Source organism: Anolis sagrei, chromosome 4 (genome assembly GCF_037176765.1).
Source record: "Anolis sagrei isolate rAnoSag1 chromosome 4, rAnoSag1.mat, whole genome shotgun sequence".
In the NCBI taxonomy this organism is placed as follows: Eukaryota; Metazoa; Chordata; class Lepidosauria; order Squamata; family Dactyloidae; genus Anolis; species Anolis sagrei.
This window is the reverse complement of record NC_090024.1, coordinates 68,045,965-68,066,727: the sequence shown is the minus strand read 5'-3', so window position 1 is coordinate 68,066,727 and position 20,763 is coordinate 68,045,965. Positions and strand designations below refer to the sequence as shown.

The 20,763-nt window shown below is 37.4% G+C and overlaps 1 protein-coding gene across 1 annotated transcript in view; it reads right to left on the bottom strand.

Moving 5' to 3' along the window:
- CDH7 (cadherin 7) overlaps positions 1 to 20,763 on the bottom strand; it is a 147,175-nt gene that overhangs the window by 68,438 nt on the left and 57,974 nt on the right. The window contains exon 3 of the mRNA XM_060775002.2: positions 5,576 to 5,870. Coding sequence (XP_060630985.1) covers positions 5,576 to 5,870 — 295 coding nt within the window. The remainder of the gene's footprint in view (positions 1 to 5,575; positions 5,871 to 20,763) is intronic.

The window sequence follows — 20,763 nt, the reverse complement described above, 5'->3', positions numbered from 1 at the left end:
TTACCAGTTGTTAGGAATTGTGGCATTTGAAGGAACACAGTTTGAGAAACACTGGTATAGAGTATTGTTCAAAAATACTGTATATGATCATGAAGTAATTACTGGCATAAATAAAATCATAGAATAATAGAACTGGAAGAGACCACATGGGAAATCTAGTCCAACTCCCTTGTCATGCAGGAAAAGCACAATAAAAGTACCCCTGACAGATGGCCTTGAAGGTATCAGTCTGTCTGATTTAGGAAGCTAAGCGGAATTAGTATCTGTGTGGCAGATTTACAAAGAGTACCAGGGCCTGAAAGCTATGTTCAGAAGAAGACAATGGCAACCACCTCTGAATATTCCTTGCCTAAACAAACAAGCAGTGAACTTCACAAGGTAAACCCAAGCCCACAGACAACTTGAAGGCACACTCTCACACAGTAATAAACATTTTCAAACTTTGTTGCTTGGATCATCAGGCTTTCTTTATTTATAGTTTGTACCATAGTTAATTGTGCCTGCACACAAGATGCAGGGCATGAAAAATCGCTGTATCTGTGGTAGACAGAAATTGTTCAGATCATGACAGGCCACATGGGAGTAATTCTATTTGTGTGGTTGGTAACCCAAACTTCAGAGACACCCACATAGTAACAGACTTAAAGATATAGTGGAGCTGTCAAGGAAATATCCACAATAGTGGCAACCATGCAGCTGTATGTAAATTATAGAGAAGATTGTCTTAGATACCAGAATTTCTTTGTAAAAGAGAAGATGTGGGTAAAACATCTAAAACACATACAAAAATGCAAGTAAAGAAAGGTTGTCTTCAAATAATGTTTGTGCAGAGGGAAAAGATTCTGCCTATTGGAATAAGATACATGAAGTCCTTTTCACCCCACAGAATTCATGGACAAAATGTGATGCATTCTTGAATAAAAATTAAAAATGCACCAGCTTGAGCTGTGTCCTTTTCTTCTTTTTTTCCTTTGAAGGACAGCCTCAAAAATTAGAGGATCATCTCTCACTGCACTTTTGTTGAAATAAAAAAAATATCAAGTAGATGCAATATCTGTGGTTCACAGATGTAGGCTGATTTCCCAGTTGGCACATATACTGACGTGAAACAACCTTAATATGTTCATCAAGTATATAATTGCGGCCTCATCCTTAAACAGAGAATCTTAATTAACTAGGAAAATAAGCAATGGATGAAAAATGTGCAGAAACTAGTTGGACTAAGTAGAAGGGCTAGAAGAACAGGAAAACAAATTTACACAATTACAAAATTACCTGTGCCATTTCCAGTTACAAAAATAGTTGTATCTTTTTAATCCTCACACAATGTTTCCTTTATTTGTTCTCCTGGATGGGTGCAAATCTATCGCAACAAGAGCTAAAAGAGTCAGTGACTAGCAGAATGGGGGTGGAGAAAGTTCTTAGTCAAATTGTGTGACTGATATAACAAACCACCAGTATTCCAGCCATTGTTTTGTGGCTCTATCTCCCCTGTCCCATGAGCTGAAAGCATGTGTAAATACACCAGGGGAGCTTTTCACCACACCAACAGTAAAGAGATAGCGAAGTGCTGTGTGATTTCCAAGCTCTATGTTGAAACTGTCCATGTGCTTGTGGGTCTCAATGGCTTCTCTGTGTTGTGTAACAAAGTAGTTGTCAGAGTGGTCCAGAATTTCTGTGTTTGCAAATAATATTCTGTGACCAGCTTGGTTTACCACGTATTCTGCTATGGTTGATTTTTTGGGCTGAAGTAGTCTGCAGTACCTTTCATGTTCTTTGATTAGTGTATGGGCACTTGCTTTCAATAGAAAAAGAAGAAACCATGAAAGTAAACAAGATTTGGCTACCTGTATTGAAAAACGCTAAAATCAAGAACACCACCCAGACACAGGAAGTCTCCATACAGTAAGCAATCAAGGGCTTACCGAGACAAAGGATGCCTCCAGGCAACAAATAATTAAAAGGTTACTTCAACAGCACATTTCACATTAGTTTAACAGACAATGGTTATATCCTCCCGCCTGTACAGTCCACAGGTATATATAATCCATTTGCGTGACTACCATCACAGTCTCTGCATATGCCTGCCACAGATGCAGGCAAAACATCAGGAGAGAATACTGCTAGAACATGGCCAAACAGCCTGGAAACCACACAACACTCCAATGATTCCGGTCGTGAAAGCCTTTGACAATCCAGTACAAAGATATAAAGGCAGGATGGAGAGAACTGGGACTTGAGGGTAAGCTTGTTTAAATATAATTATTCAGTTCATGTAACTCCTACTTGATTCTTACCATCCAACAAACATAACTTAAAATGTGTCAAAACACATGGTTGTTCTATTGGAGCAGAGGTGCAATCATTCTATGATTATGGATAAAAGCTAAAGAGACAGAGAAGGACACAAACTGATCTTGGCTGGGATAACTGATTCTCCTAGATCAGTGACAATAGTATAGTCCTCCAGATATTGTTGAATTATAACTCTCAGTAATTTTATTTCTAATGAATGCTGGGAGCTGCAGTCTAATAACATTAAAAGGTCACACAATTCCTACTTGCATCTTAGAAAATGTGGTGACGATATTAATTATTTAATTTTAATTATTGGTAGCAGAGGAAAGATGGAGGGAGGGAGGGAGGACAGATGCTACAGGTTTGTGCTCCTCAAAACACTTCTTCTAAAAAAGGATTTATGCAATAGTTTTGGTTTTTGTTTGTTTGGGGGTTGGTTTGGTTTTGGTTGTTCTTTTTTTAGAGAATTTTTTTTTGTGGGGGGGATTTTAGCACTCTAAAAAACTATAAGAAAAAGAAGAGGAAAATAATAAAAGTTTGAAGGTATGAAATCAGCACTCAATAACTTTCCAGTACTGTCCCCAGCCAAACTCGATGAATACAAATGCTGTAAAAACTCTTAAGAGATTTAAGAACAACATATACTTTGTACAAAGACAACGAAAAGTATGGAGCTTCTATCAAATTTTTCTAACCCTGAGAGAAACCACTAGAGAGAGACAGTGTTTGGGGTTTCTTTCTTCAAATATATAGATTTGTTGAAGTTATGGGATTATTTTTTTCTTGAAATAATTGAATTGTCTGCATATACTCCCAGAGTACAACTCGAACCAACTTTAAAAGTTATCTCTACTTCATCTTGACCTCATGACATATTTTGTTTCTTCAGAAACACTCAACACCATCTTTCCTTCAAAGGTTATTCTCCCTTTTTTCCTCCTGACTTGTCATTGTATTAAAGGACTGTAGAAAAGAGTCAGCTATCAACTCACCCATCATATTTATGCTTACATTTTAGTAAAATCATATTGCAGTAAAAGTGATTTACCGTCCTTCCCTTTGCCCCTGACTCATGTTTCAAACCACTCTCCTTTTATGTTGCTACAGGGACAAACCATTTCAAGTACAGTGCTAAGCAATTGGAGGCTGTTTGTGCTTGTCGTGGTCTGGATTTTTTATATGCTCACTCTGCAATCTGAAAAATATACTTCCTGGTATATTTACATCAATACAAGACCATCAACGAACATAAAAATATATCCCAATGTAGTGGTAATTTTTGGGTAGTAACAATTTTGAATAAAATTTAGATCTTACTGAATCATGAAAAACACCAAGATAACATAGTAAATTTGTCACATCTGCCATTTATTCAATGTCAGCTTTGGGTAGAACAAACATAGTACTAACAGTACAAACTTAAACATGTCTACTCAGATGAAAGGCTCATTGAGTACAATGGGAATTTTTTCTAGGTAGGTATGTACTAGGATTGCAGCCGCAAACTGTATTATATTAAATAAGTCAGTGGCTATAGGGCTCATAAGATAATGAATAGGTCAAACTACATGGCTTCAAGCCACAACCCAATTATACCAGGGAAGCCTTGGTGACATTAATGGGATTATTCTAGCATGAATAAGATATGGATTGTAGGCCATGTAACCAAAGCACCTTTTTTGGCTAATAAAGCTATGGATATGTGAATATTTATTACCTTACACTCAATTTTTTTCATGTTGTTCCACCCAAAAGTCCTTCACAACTTGGAGTGTAATATAAAATCCAGATTATCTGCTTTGATAACCTGGATTATATGCAGTATAGAAGGGGCCTGAGTAGCTGCAATGCAACCACCTATGTATCTTGTCTGCCCCCTCACAATCTGAAATTATTGAATATATTTCTTGCAAGCACACCTCCAACACAGTTCCTGTAATGCTCCCTCCTTGCATGTCTTCAATCTTACTAAAATTATAACAGAGAATGTACAAAAATAACAAAGGCCTTGTAAATGAGATTCCTGTGAGGGAGGCAATCAACGACAGTTGAGAAGAGCTGCAACTGGAAGAGCATGGGAACAAAAGATATGTACGTTAAAAATCACTTGTTTGTTATGTGCTCTGTCTTACTTAAAAAAACAACAACCCTAAATCAGTGACTGGAAGGACTCAGTAACATGTCGGACAATATGTTCTTGTATTTATTTTCAGATTTTAGGTAGGGAAGTGCCCAGTCTATGAGTTCTCTCATCTTTGCAAACTTAAGGGTTTTGCTGTAAAAGGTTAATGAATAATGTGGGCATCACCACTGTTGAATTAATGCAGCTTGACAAAACTAAGACAGCCGTAGCTCAATGCCATGAAACCATGGGATTTGTAGTTTGACAAGGCACCAGCAGACTTCGGCAGAGCAGACTAAAGACCGTGTAAAATGACTATCCCCCATGAATCCATAGCATTGAGCCAAGGTGCTGTCAAAACTGCATTCATTCTACAGTGTAGATGCACCCAGCATGGAAGAACTGACAGCAGTGGTAGGTGTTCAAGTAGGATGTGATGATTCTAGTACTGAAAGGGACTTGAGCCCCAACTTCATCACTGTGTTTGCCTCAAAATACAATATCTAAGTAGCTGAAGCAAGCTTCCAGCATACCATAATTGCTCACGATGATCAAGAGTGATGCTATATCAAGTGATAAATTTAAAGGAACTCAAAAGGCAGCAACAGTGGGTCTTACTAGAGTTTTTGGCCTACACTGGACATCCAAGTACTACAGATGCTAAAGCAATCCCTGGATATAAAATTGTCTCAAAGTAAGGCATGTTTTTTAATGGTGTGGATTTCGAATTTAGTAGAACCATTAATGAATACTAGATATGTATGGATCCATAAGCCAGTATCATTATCATGAATGGCACAAACCTGTACAAGTGCACAATAAAACAAAGAAGCCACCAGAAATAGAAATTGTGTCCTTTGAGAAAATGTGATCTGGAAAAATTTAGGCAAAATATATTTTTTTCTAGGTGGTAAAATGAAATCAAACATTCTAGAATGTAAGTTCTAGAGAAAGTATATATCATAGATCTTTCAAGATCAGCTTGAAATATCAGTCTAGGATCTCTGAAATAATACATAATTTCACAAATCTAAAACAGGTGTTTTTATTTGTTTCGGAAGATTTCTTTTTAATTCAGTACTCTGGTTTGACAAACCAATATATAAGAGAAACACACACATGCAAGCTAAGTTATTTTCAGCCATATGTACTTACCCACAGGAGACATTTCTGGTACCCCAGCTGTGTAAGGACCATCTAGAAATTTAGGTTCATTGTCATTGATGTCCTGAATCTTAATGACGAATTCTGACTCAGGCTCCACGGGTTTATTTGTCAGTCTATCCAGTGCTTGTGCTCGGAGCGTGTAGTAGGCCTGTTCCTCCCGATCAAGCCTCTTTGTAGCATGAATATCCCCTGTGTTCTCATCAATAATGAAAATGGAACTTGCCCCTTCTCCTGACAAGATGTATTTGATGGAGCCATCTCCTTTATCAACATCAGAGTGAAGCTGGTGAAAAATTGATGAGAGATGAGATTAACTTACAGGAAAGTCAGATATGAATACATGTTAAAAAATAATAATTCACACGTCAGGCAGTAGGACGTGAAATTTTATTGTTCTTGGAGAGATAGGCCTAATGTTGATTATGCACAGCATGTAGCAAGTGATGGGAAGCTGTCAACTAGCTCCCGAGAGCCTAACGGTTCCATTTCATTCCATAAACAATCTTGTTTTCAAAAGTATTTCACAACAGCTTAAAGGGATGTTCCTCTTGCTGCAGTTTTCTCTGAGCACGAGAACTCATCTTAGAAGGTTGACAATCTAACAGTATTTCTCCCAGATACAGTATTTCAGCAGAACTCCTCTGGTTAGTGACTTGAGCTTTGGTTTATGAAAAGATTTCTAAATATTTAGAGAAAAATATTAAAATCCAAGTGAGTGTCACATCTTTATTTTTTATTAAATATCATGTGGCTACCTCCCGCATACAATGTCTTTGGAATTCTCAGCTCGAGAGGTCCTTGGCTTCCCTAAACTGTAGTTCCCAATATTCTGCAGGAGGCAGCCACACAATAGGAGAATGGGAGTGCCTGTTTTAAAACACCAATGTGCTCTCGTCCAAAAGGTTTAAGTTAAATACCATACTTTGAGTGCAACTTTACACTGCAGAATTAATGCATTTTGACACCACTTTAACTGTCATGGTTCAATGGTATTGAATCATGGGAGTTGCAGTTTGATGAGGCACAATCACTATTTACCAGAGAAGGCTACAGAACTTGCAGAGCAATAAGATTTCATAGTATTGGACTATGGCAAGTTAAATGTTTTCAAACTTCATTAAGAGTCCTTCCAAAATGCAGGCCCTATCAGACTTTTGCCTGAGGCATCCAAACAAAACCTCAGGTAAAAGATGATTAATTCAGGACAAAGCAGGAAAACCCTTCTTTGTCCCAAATGAAATAGATATCCCATTAGATGCGGGCCTTATAGAAAGGCCTGGGTCTAATGGGGTGCAGGCCTTGTGGGAACAGACTCCTGGGACTGTCCCCACAACCCAATTTGCTTCTTTGGGACCCATGAGCCCAGAGAAGCAAAAGGGGCACCCCCTTCCCGCCCCAAGCTTTTTTTAAAAAAACAAAAACAAAAACAAAAAAACAAACACCCTTTCTGGGTCACCATGAATTTGCTCCAGCACTTAAAAATGATGTGCCAGGAGGTGGGGGGAAATTGCTCCCCCTGCCCACTGCATTGTTCTTATGTGCCAGAGCATCCTCATGGCAACCCATGTGTGTGTGTGTGTGTGTGGGGGGGGGGGTTGGAGTGACCCCATGCCAGTTAGTTGGGTTTTTTGGGAAGGGCATGAGCACTTTAACCCATTTTTAAAGTGGGTTTCTTTAACCCGCTCTGAAGAACCGGATTATATGGCTGTGTAGATTCATATAATCCAAGTAGATAATCTCGGATCAATTACTGGATTATATGCCCGTGTAGATCCAGTTTATGTCTTTTATTATTACATATGAAAGATTCCTGCAACAACAACAAACTGATCAACAAATATTCTAAAAATCAGGTGTGTGGCTATTGCAAATTCTTGAAGACTATCCCTTTTGTGGTATGCCCTGTTTCCTCATATTTTATTATATACAAATTTACCTTCTATTTATCCATGTAAGTTCAGCTCCTATTTATTCTTTGTTGATCATCTTCCACTTCTGTGCTTTTTGTTTTGCTAAAGGACTTCACAGGAACAATATGCACATCTGTATCCATCACCACCCACTACTCCCTGACCCCATATCAGACATATCTCTAGTAAAACATTATTCAACCAAGTTAGAGGTACCACACATACCAAGTGAAGTCAAATACTTTGCTGGCCTATGTCTTCTATATTTCATTGCCTTTATTTATTTGGCAACTACTGACTTTATTCAGCACAGTAATGACACTTCATCTGAACTCATAGTGTCAGAAAGACTCAAAAGCTTATCCAGTGAATCAACACCTACACAGTTGGGTGTCATGCATAGCAGACCACAATGTTTCATAAATTTAATTGTAGATGCTGCCTGCAAAGCAAAAACTTCACGAATGTCATGAAGACCAAACAAGGGATACGAGCACTACAAGAAAAAGCAAGAAAGTCCTGGAAGTTTTCTCCTAATAAAAGTCTGCAAAACACTATGAGCATCAATGACACTCTGCACTGCATCTACCGTAGAACATTTCCAAGATTGTTACTCTTTTTGCAGACCCCACCTTTTACAGTAGCACAGGGTCTTTGGTGCATAGGGTTTTGTCTCCTTTTTTCTGATGTTGTAAGGATAAAGGAATTTAAAAAGCAGCAACAATCCTGTTCTATTCCATCATTTATTTCTTGCACAATATCCCTGAAATAGTGGGGAGCACACCATTTGGCATAAAATAAAGGGGGAGGGGGGTTAATATACAGACAGTCCCTGAATTACAAACATCTGACACATATGACTCCTAATAACAAGTGAGAGAAAATCTACCCCAAGAAAGGGCGGGGGACGGGGAGAGGGTTATCATGGGGAAAGGATGTCTCCATTGAAACTTTATCAATTCTTGTTTCCACGACAACCCAAACATCCAAAATCCAGTTCCACAGGGACAGAATGAGGTGAACTCTTCTGAGCAATGCCACAGACAGCCAAAGAAATGTTACAGGGCCATTAATCCTTCCCTATGCTATCCTTCCCTATGCTGGAGTGATAGTTTAAAAATGTGCCTGTTCCAATTCACATACAAATTCAATTTTATAACAAACCAACAGAACCTTGTTCTTATTTGTAACCTGGGGACTTCCTGTATTTACACTCTTACTTACATGCAAGAGTGGTGCCCTTTACCCTGATCTGTCTCCACTTTCTTTTAGAAGTGGATAGGTTAGACTAGAGGTTCTCAAACTTTTTAGCCATGGAGCCTCTTTTAAAGCAAAGATTTATCGTAGAGTCCCAAGAGATGTTCATATATTATATAATGCATATATATTAGGCATGGAAAAGCTTTTTGACCAACATAAACTTAATAGTATTTTAGTGGAAGACTCCAGGGCCATCCAGTCCAACCCCTTTCTGCTATAAAGGAAAAGCACAATCAAAGCACAGCCAACAGATGGTCATTCAGTTTTTGTAACAACAACAATAGCAACCCCAGGGGCCATCCGGTCCAACTCCTTCTACCTTGCAGGAAAAGCATTCCCAACAGATGGCCACCTAGCCTTTGTAGTAGTAGTAGTAGTAATATCTGGGTGGAAAAGAACTGTCTCCTTCAGGCAAGCTACATCTCTGCCTTATTTTAGCAAAGCATTAACCACTCCCTCTATCCATTCATTCCTCCTCTCTTTTTTTTAATAGGTCAGGGAGTGCAAATCTCTATGTAACACACAAGTAGTAGCTCTCACATCTCCAAGAGTTCTGTCCACATCCTTGGGTTATACAAACTGAAAAGTATTCATGACCACAGGATAAGCAGGGGACAAAGACATATCCATTGGATCTGGATCAATCAATAACATCCAAATCAGAGTGGATCCGTGCAATTATATCTGCAAAGTGGCAGGCTCAGCCCAGGTTTTGCTTTGACATATGAGCAAGATTTTGAGTTAAGAGCTAGCACCAGCAGGAGTTCCAGTGCCAGCAGGAGCTCTGGCACCAAAGGGAGCACCAGCATGACAGTACAGGACTTTAGGGCTTCAAGGGAGCAGCCTCTGTGCCTTGTACTTTGAGCTCTTGTCCTCTTTGAGAGATTTCTGTCCACTTTCCTCATGTCCACTTTGAGGAACTTTGGGTAATGCTGTATGTCAGCCTGTTCAGCCTGTGATTGTGTCTGATGTTCATGTTGATGTTCATGGCAGAGATGGTGTTCCCAATGATGGGCCTAGGGATGAGGGTTTGCTTGTTCATTGCCATCAGCTCCATAGAAAAACAGGTGTCTTGTTTGGTTCCACTTCTTGAAAGAGAATGCTTGAAAACTATCATGTCCAAAGAACTAAGAGGAATAAATATTTCATGGCTCCACTTGATTCAATTGGAAAAGGGAAATGAAAATACAAATTAATGAATAGTATAAAGAAGTTTGGAAAATAGTACTGAATGATAACCTAACATCAAGCTTAAAAGTAAAGATGGGACTATGAAAAAAATGACTTTATTAATTTATTAATTTATTATTTGCGACTCAAGGGAGCTTTACACATAAGAAACTATTTGATGCCATTAAAAACAATATACAATTAAAATGAGCATTTAAATAGAATTATAAAATACATCAAAACATATAAATACATTTAAAGAAATATTTGGAGAAAATTCCTAGAAACAGCACTGGAAAAAGAAGATGGGAATTTACCTCCACACGAAGAATTGAACTTCTGATGGGATTTTAGAAGAACAGATGGCTTTGGATGGGGAGCAGGGATGAAAGAAAATAAAAGAGGGGAAAATGTACAATATATGTCTATATAATTGTAATAATAATAATAATAATAATAATAATAATAATAATAGGAAACTATCATGTCCACCACCCTAGCCATTTCTACATTCTATAGGTTAGACCTATGAATTCTTCACATGGGGCTAAAATCCATCAGCATGCACGAGTTTAGCCCAGGTCACCCACGGAGCCTGCTGGCTCCCATCAAATGATACAGGCACAGCTCCGTGGATGAAGGAGGGTGGAGCCAGTGAATGCCGCCACCACGACAACATGGGAGGTTTCCTGTGTTGCCATTAGACTCAATGGGGTGAAGCTAATCCTCCATGTGCTTGCTCTCAGTTGGAGCAGGGCGAAGCAGGGCATGGAGCGCCGAGTTCCCCACATACTCCAATGAAGTGGAGCACCTCCGGAGACTATGTGGCAAGGTCATTAGACAGAATTGCCTGCCAAAGCAGCAAGAAATTCTGCAACAGCCACCATAAATTCATCTGAATCTATAAGCCTCCTGGAGCTTCCACCCCTGCAGAAGTTGAGTATCAGCTATTTTTTTTAAAGTTGGTTATCTATCTATGCCAACAAAACTATACACTGCTCCCCCCCCCCCAGATCATATCCATATATCAACAGATCTAATATCACATTACATACTCCAAGGGTTAATTCTAACTACAATAGACGTATTAAATCAATTAGATTTGGTATATCAATATTTATGGTATTTCTAATAAAATTGAGGCTTAACAGTTAGATTTAGCTCAATAATCTATAATCTAAGATGTAAGAACTACATATCTTTATATAGTATTGTCTGAGTAAGGACATAAAACATCTTGAAGGGGCAGTGTTATTTACAGAATGGAAAACAAAACAAATGAGAAATTGGATTTTTAATGCTCATTCTAATTTAAAAGGTTTCTACTTTAAAATATGCATTAGGGGAGGCATAACCACTGTTTCATTCGAATTATTACATTAGCTTCCTGCATATTTCTGATAGCGATTAGTAAGGGGTAGTTTAGTGAATGGTTGATACCCAGAAAACTGAAATATATGATTACAGTTTACTTTGATATTCCAAAAAGTTGTGCATGTAACATGATATTACTATTGTACTCTCTGGGGTTTTTTTCTTCTGATAAAGGCTGCTTTTTAAAGAGAACAAAATTCTCTGCTCAAACACCTTGATCCAACTGAAAAAAAACTTAATTATCATAACTTGGCTTGTTACCACATTTGTGATGTTCCCAGTGCTATTGAGAACACTCTGAAGAATTTTTGTGAATATTATTATGACTATTTTAGTGCCAACATGGGAGAAATGAAAAAAAAAATGACAAGGGGAAAATACATAACCAAAATATGTTGAAAAGAGTCAGATATGCATTTCCTCAGCAATGTTCACATTAGTCATACTTCAACTCTCTGGAGGATGATATAAATGAAGTGGAAGAGGGAGACTAAATACAAATTTCTACTACAAAAGATTCCAGCAAGCTTTGGACAGGCAGGTTATGACTGAAAACAACTTGAAACATTAAATATTGAATGTGTCAGTTTAAAAGGGGGGAAGAAGGGATGAGTTGACTTATTCAAGCCCCTAACAACATACAGCAATCTTGAAATATTTAGTAGAGTTGAGGGAATGAATATATATTCATACTCTTTTCCCCATAGCATCAAAATATAAATTGCAGGACAAGCAGCTAGCAAAAATCTTTTTGCTTTTACCAAAATATATAGTATGAAAAGGAAAAGATTGCAAAGGGGAAAGTATTTGAATCCCAGGCATGTTAAGACTCCTAACATATGAACAAGGTAGAACATACTGCTACATTTGATCCTTCTAAAGATAAACTTGAGTGCCTATTCTTTAAGCAGTAAGATACAGCTACCAACAGTCAAGGTAGTAGTTTTCACCATGATGCAGTACAAGTGCTAATATTTGGTTTGTGCCATAATTTCACTATTCAGAAAATGGTCTTCTAGTACCAGTTTACGGCCATTCTGATACATACTGACATATAAAATTGAGTTGATATTTCAGAATCAAAGCATTCAGGAGGCCCATTAAATGCTAGAAATTTTCAAAAATGGCTATAATTTGTTTTCTGGAAGCTGACCACAATGCCAGTAGCTAAAAAATTTAAAAAAAATAAGCACACAATGTTCTCAGTGACTTGGAAGTGTTCTCCATAGAACTGTTCTTTACAAAGGAGCTGGAGTGACTGCTTTTAATTCTTGGATACTTGAAAGAAGTTGTCTTCTGAGGTAAGCAGGGCTGCTTGATTTCAGATGCAGGACTGGCTATATAAAAGTCTTTCCTTTCGGAGGATAATCAAAAAAGTTTTTGCTTCTCCCTGAAGGTACCTTAAGAGGGACTCTTTGAAAACTGCAATAGAAATGTTCTTGAATAACAAGATTAGAAACATTCATGTGGATGGATACAGTGATGTTATGTTGAAGGGACGTCCTAAACATTTTGAAGAGGGAGTGACTCTCCCCCTCCCCTCCCCCCAGATTTTAGAAAGTGGAGAGGGCAGATTGCATCCAGTGGCATAAACCACAGAGGTGTTTCCAATCAAAAAACTGGGAAGTGTGGCAGCTAAGCAATGTTGTCACCATAAAATGGCTTAAGGCTTTTTAAAATAGGGAGTGAATTGTGGAAACATAAAAATGACCATAGATATCTGAAATTTTGCCATCCCATCCCATTCTTGTTACATAATATATTATTTTAGCTGCAAATGAATGTAATTATTCTATAAGCATCCTATCAGCACCAGTATTGCAAGAGGAGAATGACAATGTTTTCAATTGCTTTCAGAGACAGCACTCAGAGTCAAAGGAAATCTTTCAGTTTAAGCAGTATTTGTGCATATTTTATTTAAGTCATCATTTGTGTGATACTAGTGCATACAGTGTAACTGGAGAAATCCCTTTTCCACTAAAATTGGAGCCACACAATCTTCCAATGTCACAGAAGGTGTGTGTGTGTGTGTGTGTATGTGTGTGTGTGTGTGTGTGTATGTATGTGTATATATATATAAATATATATATATATATATATATCCATCCATCCATTCATACACACATACACACACCATCTATATTGTGTGTGTGTGTGTGCATATGTGTGTGTATGTGTGTACATATGTGCATATGGGGGGGGGGGTTGAGGGTTAAAAAAACCCAGCAGCAATCTATTTTAGGAAGTTCCTTTCCTCACTTCAAAACTTATTTTTAAGAAAAGCTTCTCGAGACCTAAAATAATAAAAGACTTAAATATGTGATTTAAATATGGCCCACAGTGGTGTATTTTGCTCACTCTTGCCATAGCAAAACTAAATTCAAACAATCCCCTACGTACTGGGAAATGGGATTCTCTGCCTACTGTTAATAATACACACTGGACACACATACTAGTTCATTCAAGTAAACACTTTAGATGCCTTCTACATTGCTATTATAATGCAGACTGAAGTTGATTGAAGTCTGAACTCATATAATCCAGTCCAATAAAATTTAATCTGCATCATATCAGTCTATGCTGGCCATATGATTATTATATTTATATTTATATTTATTTATACCCCACTTTTTCTCTCCACAAAGGAGACTCAAAGCAGCTTACATTAAAAGCATTTCAATATAATTTAAAATCTTCAAATATAAAAACAATAAAAGAGAATTAAATATCAATTGTATTTTAAAATTCACAGTTAAAATCCATGAAAAACTTATTAAAAACACATTCAAAGCTATAACCACAGCATCCCAAAAAGCCTGCCTGAATAAACAGGTTTTAGTCTGTCACCAGAAGAACAGCAAGGGAGGAGGCCATTCTGGCTTCCCTGGGCAGGTGCCATGGAAAGAGCATGCTCCAAGAATGAGGGCGTCCCCTGGGTAATGTTTCTTGTGAACTGCTAATCTTTCCAACTCAAAAGCATTGTTTTGACCAATAACTTAATACAGTAGAGCTTTGATATTTGAGGTTAGGAAAAATACCCGCCAAAGCTTCTGAATCATATTTTCACTGTGGATTCTGCATTCTATACAGTAAGTAGACTGAGTTATTCTAATGTGTTGCCCATTTTTGGTCCAAAAATATCTAGCTGCTTGTGATTCCTTTATTTTATCAGTTTTAGATAAACTATTTTATGCAATGCTTTTGACACAAAATAAATAAAGCTATTAGTCTGTTTGGAAGGAAATACCTTCTCATTTATTCTCCTTCCATCTATAAATTCTTGCTGCCACAAATTTAAAAAAAACGACCCATCTAATTGATTCATTATGGCTAATGATACAGTTCAAACACACACATGATACAAGCATTTCATTTTCTCTCACACTCTTGGTTTAAAATGGATTGATTCAAACTCTACTGCTAGGCCCCATCTACATTGCCATATAATGCAGCTTGATATGGTTAATGCAGACTCATATAAGTTCAACTTCAATGAACTGCATTATATAAGTCTACACTGTCCACATAATGCAGTTTGAGAATGCAGAAGGAGAAGAAGAAGAAGAAGAAGAAGAAGAAGAAGAAGAAGAAGAAGAAGAAGAAGAAGAAGAAGAAGAAGAATTTTATTTTTCTATCCCGCCTCCATTTCCCCGAAGGGACTCGGGGCAGTTTACATGGGGCAAAGCCAAGGGAACATACAGTTAAAAGCAAAGTAATAACAAAATACAATTAATTTAAAAAGCATAAAGCAACATAACAATAATAGACAAGCATCAATCAACAAAAGAACTCATTGGAAAAAGGGGGAAGGCCAAAATACGGGCTGATTAAAGAGTAATTGGCAGTGTAGACACATATAATCCAGCTCAATGCAGTTAATCTAGATTATGTGAGTCTACACTGACCATTATAATGCATTCAAACTGCATTATATGGCAGTGCAGATGGAGACAAAGTTCCCATTAGAACGGGCCTATTAAATCACTGGGATTCATCTGTTTTCTACATTCCAGATGATCCTGGCAGATTATGTAATATACAGTGCACTGTTCATATACCATGTTTCTGTAATAAAGAAACAAATCAAGGAATATCACTTCAAGGTCAAAGGCACTGGAATTATCTTCCTTTTCTCCAATGTTTGACCAACACCATAAAATGGCAAAGTTGTTACACTGAGACCAGACGTGACACCCCCCCCCCCCCCCCCGGCTTCGGTGGGCATCTCCCTTGACAACTCTCTCTTTCCAAGCTTGCAAATTACAAACAAGCTCCTTTAATTTGGAAAAAGCTTGCTCTTTCATCACTTCTTTCCTTGCTTGAGGGCCCATCTCCAAAGGCTCAAAACCTGGTATTTTTGGTGGAGTAACCTGAGATGTCCAAACAATGAATTTCAAGGTTTACTCTGAGTTTTAATACCTTTCATTTTAACATGACAGGACTGTTGTAGCGGAATCCTGCCTCTGTTTGCAGACCCCTCCAGTAAGTTTTGTGACAATCCAGGGCGCAGAGACCTGGGAGCATATCTAGCTGCCACCCCACCAAAATGGAAGGGTTTGGAAAGCCAGTCTGGCCGCAAATCTGAGAAAATGCCGGTTTCTCTCAAGATTTCAGCCAATGTGGAGGGCTCTGGGACACTTTATCCCTTAAATGTAATATACAGAGTACTGTATATTAATGATCTAGCTAATGTTTACAATTTTTGTCAGTCAAAGCACATTTGGAAGTTTAGAAGACCCAGCATTCCACTAATGCCATAGTCCCTAACACATCAGATATGTTGGGGTTTCCTATATTCAGAATCCTCTAACCATGGAACCAAAAAACTAACCACTATTAAAAAGTAGCCTATGTTAGTATGATTGTTGACTAAAATGGTCTTCCGCCTTAGAAATAGTTTTCTCAGGTGAAGGAAGTATGAAATGACAGCTTGTGAATGCTTGATGGTGTAAGCAAGCTCATATACTGATACTGTATCAGTTCCCAGTAACCTGACAGCAGAGGCAACACATGTCACATTTATATTACTGGTCTCTCAAATTAATGCCTAGTGATTTAACCTTATCTTGACAAAAAATAATATTAGCAATCAGGAAGTAAATAGCTGTACCAGAAAAACGTCTGGTTTGCTTCATTCCAGTTCCCCAGAGACAGTCACATTGGCATTGTATGCAAATTATTTGCTCATCACACAAATGATGTAGTGAGCCATAAAGAACTGACCAGCATACAGAGATGTGCACATTTCCCACACACATACTCAATCTGAAGAGAAGTAATCCAATCAAAACATTTCATTTATGCTTTTTAAATGTAAACAAAAAAATGGGAATTCTTAGGTTATTTCTGTATGATGCAGTAATGGTCAGTCCAAGATACTTTGCGCACTTTACAACCCCTTTTATTTCATACTGTTTTGCTCACAAACCTTATAAAAGCAGAATAACTAGATATTTAACAAGGTATTTCAACATTCTTCATTAATCTTGACTATGGCTGCTGGGAGCTACAATCCAACAATATTTAAAGGGCTCCATTATGTCCATAGCCAATATTTTATTTGTGGATAAATGCATACATATAGAAAGATTTCTTTTCTTTATCTGGATGGCAACTTTTATGTCTTTAACTGCATTTTCACAACTGTATGTGTGTGTTGTCTATGCAAGGACACACATGCTTGCTTCGTGATAGAGGGGTGTACAGGGAGTTAGTCCTCTTCAGAGGGACTTCATTTTTCAGACTGTAATCCATTCTTGATTCATTTACCCTGGCGCAAATCATAGTGAAATCTGTGGTATTCACATTTGAGTAGTCATTTATAAGACTGTACTTTTATTTGTCTGTTTTAAAGAACAGTCAGCTCACCTTATCCATAGATACTTTATCCATGGATTCAATTTCAAATTTAAAATATTTTTTAGAAAAAATCTCAAAAGTAAACCTTGATTTTGCCTTTTTAATATACTATTGTCTATAATGGGATTTGAGGAAATTGTGGGACCAAACCCTACAAAATTCTGAAGGTCCACTGTACTCACTATCACTTGATTTGTTTAATCTTAATGAATTTCTTTATTGTTTACAGTATTGTTAAGAATTTAAATGCAATTACACACGACAGGGTATCTTCATACCCACCATTACATGAATTAGTAGTTAACCATCACAGTGTTATATATCTTTCACCTAGAATGTTTACATCAAGTTCAGATAGTGCTTATGTGTTTCTTTTCCAATTATAAGTTACTAGGTCAAATCAAATCCAACCATTTATTTCTGTCATAGACCAGCACAAAGTTCCTAGGTCAGAAGGTCCTGTTCCAAAAGTCTATTTGATTTAATGATGGAAGTCAAATCCATAATACAGAATATATATGGTAATCAGATGTCTATGAAACAATCTGCTTTCATCTCTACTTAGCACAATAATAAATGCTAAAATAATATTTCAGACAGAGCAGTCAACAAAATGTTATCAGGCCAACCCCTTAGTGAGCCTATTAAAGCCAAAGTCACACTTAGTTATGTACACCTATCTAGCTTTCAGAATTGTGGAAAATAGTGAAAAAATAAAAATAAAAAGTTAGATACATTGTTGTTTTCTTTTTGCTGTTCTTTGCCTTTGTCTGAATAATAGCATAATAGAAAAATACAAAAATAAAAAAAAAAACATTATTTAGCTCATACAACAACCAGAACATAACGGAACAGATAGTAATTAATTGATGTTGAACTTTAATAGTTCAAAGGATTGAAAGTATTTTTCAGGACTTTCTTAGTGAAAATATGTATGTCAATATCCAATTAAGAAATGCAATCCTTTGATCTCTTCTTTAATGTATCAAGATTTGCTACAGCATGTTTCTGTTTTGAAATAAAGTTAAACATGTCTTCATACTGCTCTAAAAATTGCTAACTACACACAGAGCTATATTTTTTTTAAAAATAAAAACAGAAAGGTTTGCAGAATTTTCCGTTTTAAATACAGCCATCTTATATTCCCAAAAGGCCAAATGTAGGTACTACAGTATGTATAATGAGTAAATTCTTTTAGCAAGATTTTTAAAATGCGGCTTAAACATGTGTTAGGATAATTCTTGAGATATCAATTATATATATATATAATTGATGGTAAGAATATCCTCTCAGGGCCTTTCTACATGGGGCCTAAAATGCGGAAGGAACCGGAATAAAAGGGTGTGTGTGGTCAAATGTCGTTTGCCGAAAATGTGTGCTAGATCACATTAATAGCCAAAAAACATGTATTAAAAAGGTGCACTTAAAACCTGAGTTTGGCCAGAAAATGTGCATATTCACATAACTGTGTATCCCTGCACTAAAGGAAAACATGTGATTTCATCCTTATACGCTAGTGTGTAGTGCTACAGTGCATGTCCACATTTTAAAATCGCAAAACAGCTGATGAGAGCTGTAAACAAATTAAGCCATGGACACACAAATAGCTAAATGGAAGCACAATTGGAAAGCAGTTCCCATGAGAACTCTCTGCAATAATTCTTTGTTCTGATGTTTATGAGATTAAACAGAACTTGAATTTACACAGTGGGAACAAGCAAAGGAGACAAGTGACCCCAAAGGGAAGCAAGTTTTAAGAGAGCAAACATAAAGGCAGAAGGAAGGTGAGGAGAGATGATAAGAAATCTGCTTGTGTGCATATTCAGATATCTGCACCAGCAATTATGAGGTCTAGCTCATCTCAAAGAGTCAGTTTAACAAAGTAAACTTCCACCAATCTTCCATTTTGTTGATTTCTAAAATCCACTACAAATGAACACATCAGGACGGTGGGGAACATCAATCGAGATTGACTGCTCTGTATTTGGACTTGCTGTCAGGTACTGTGATATTTCTTTTTTGCCCCACTTATTTGTCCTGGATTATGAGGCTGTTTGGAAGTGCCCTAAGACATCAAATATTCTTGCCAATATTTCACAATATTCACAAAGAATATTTCTCAATGGACCTTGAATTTTAATAGTGATAGAAATCTGCAATTTAACTTTAGAGGCCCTTTCCTTGCCATTGTTTGAAAAATAATTTTGGATTCAGAGGAATATTACTTTTCAGATAGAAATAAGTAAGAATCCTTAAAACACAATAACTCTATTTAGTTAATCCCTGTTGAATGTTTATAAGGAAGACCAAGGTTCAAGGTCCACTAGACCATGGAAACCCACTAGGTAACTTTTAGCAAGTCACCTCTCAGGGCCCTTCCACACTGCCAAAAAGCGGCATTTAAAATGTTGATATTCTCTGTATTTTTTCTGTCACATAGGGAGTTGAAACCCCACCATTTTAGTTGGGGTATGGACCAACACATGCTGATTCATAATCGACATCGATGAGCAAACATCTGCCTCCCTACTTCCCCAACTCCCAGCCCTTAAAAATAGGAGGCAGGATGCTGGCTTTACAAGTACCTTCCTGGAGCTTGAAAATTTAAGCCTCAGGAAGGTAAGCAAGTGTCATGCCTCCATACAGACTAAATAGGGGTAGGGAGGAGGGCTTGGTACTGTCATCTCTCCTCCCCAGGCTGACTGAGCCTGGGGAGAAGGACTACTGTGGGAATGCCTTCTGAAATTGTGAATAGAGATCCCAGCAAAAAATTGGCTGCAAGAGAGGGGTGGAGCTTAGCTAGAATGGAGGAAAAAATTGCCTGTAGGATGCATTTTAAAATCTGACAGCTCAGTTATGATCTGGTGTTTGAAGAGTTGAGACAGGGTTTGTGTGTTGAAGAAGAGAGTTGGGTTTTGGGAGTGTTAGAAGAGAAGTAAGAGAAGCCAACAGTTGGCCAGTTAGTAAAGGTAGATAGCTATTAGGTAGAATAGCTGGTATAGAGATTAGACAGATCCAAGCGAAAGGACTGTCTGGAGTTTTGGGGATTTCTAGTCAGAGGAAAATCTGCTAGTTCCCTGTGGGAGTGAAGAGTTGTTTATGGAACCATGCATTGAACTGTTTTAAAAGTAACCATACACTCCAACTCATTATTGTAACCGTTAAACTTAAAGCCTGTATTGTTGATGTTCTCACAAATAAACAACTTTGTTCTTTGTTAAACAACTGTCTCAAGAGTGCCTCTATGTGAAATAGTTCCATAGCAGTTTAGAGAAACAGAATTTTAAAATTGGTGGCAGCGTTTATTTAAAAGAATCTCAGTGTTATTTACCTCAGAGTTCAGAGCCCTGACTGCGAATCCAGCACAATCCAGCTTACTTGAAACCTCTTGCCAAACCAGAAGCTAAACATTCCCTTTAAGTGTGGTGGTAGCCAGTGTTCATACTAAAGTTACCTTAGAATACAGTGTGTTGGTGGCAAAGACTCTGCAGCCTCCAAAAACTTAACTGAATTTATATAACAATCCACCATTCTTTCACATATTTGGTGGTACAGCATTGAGATTGTTAGATAAATATCCCCAATTGTTTTACGATGTGCTTC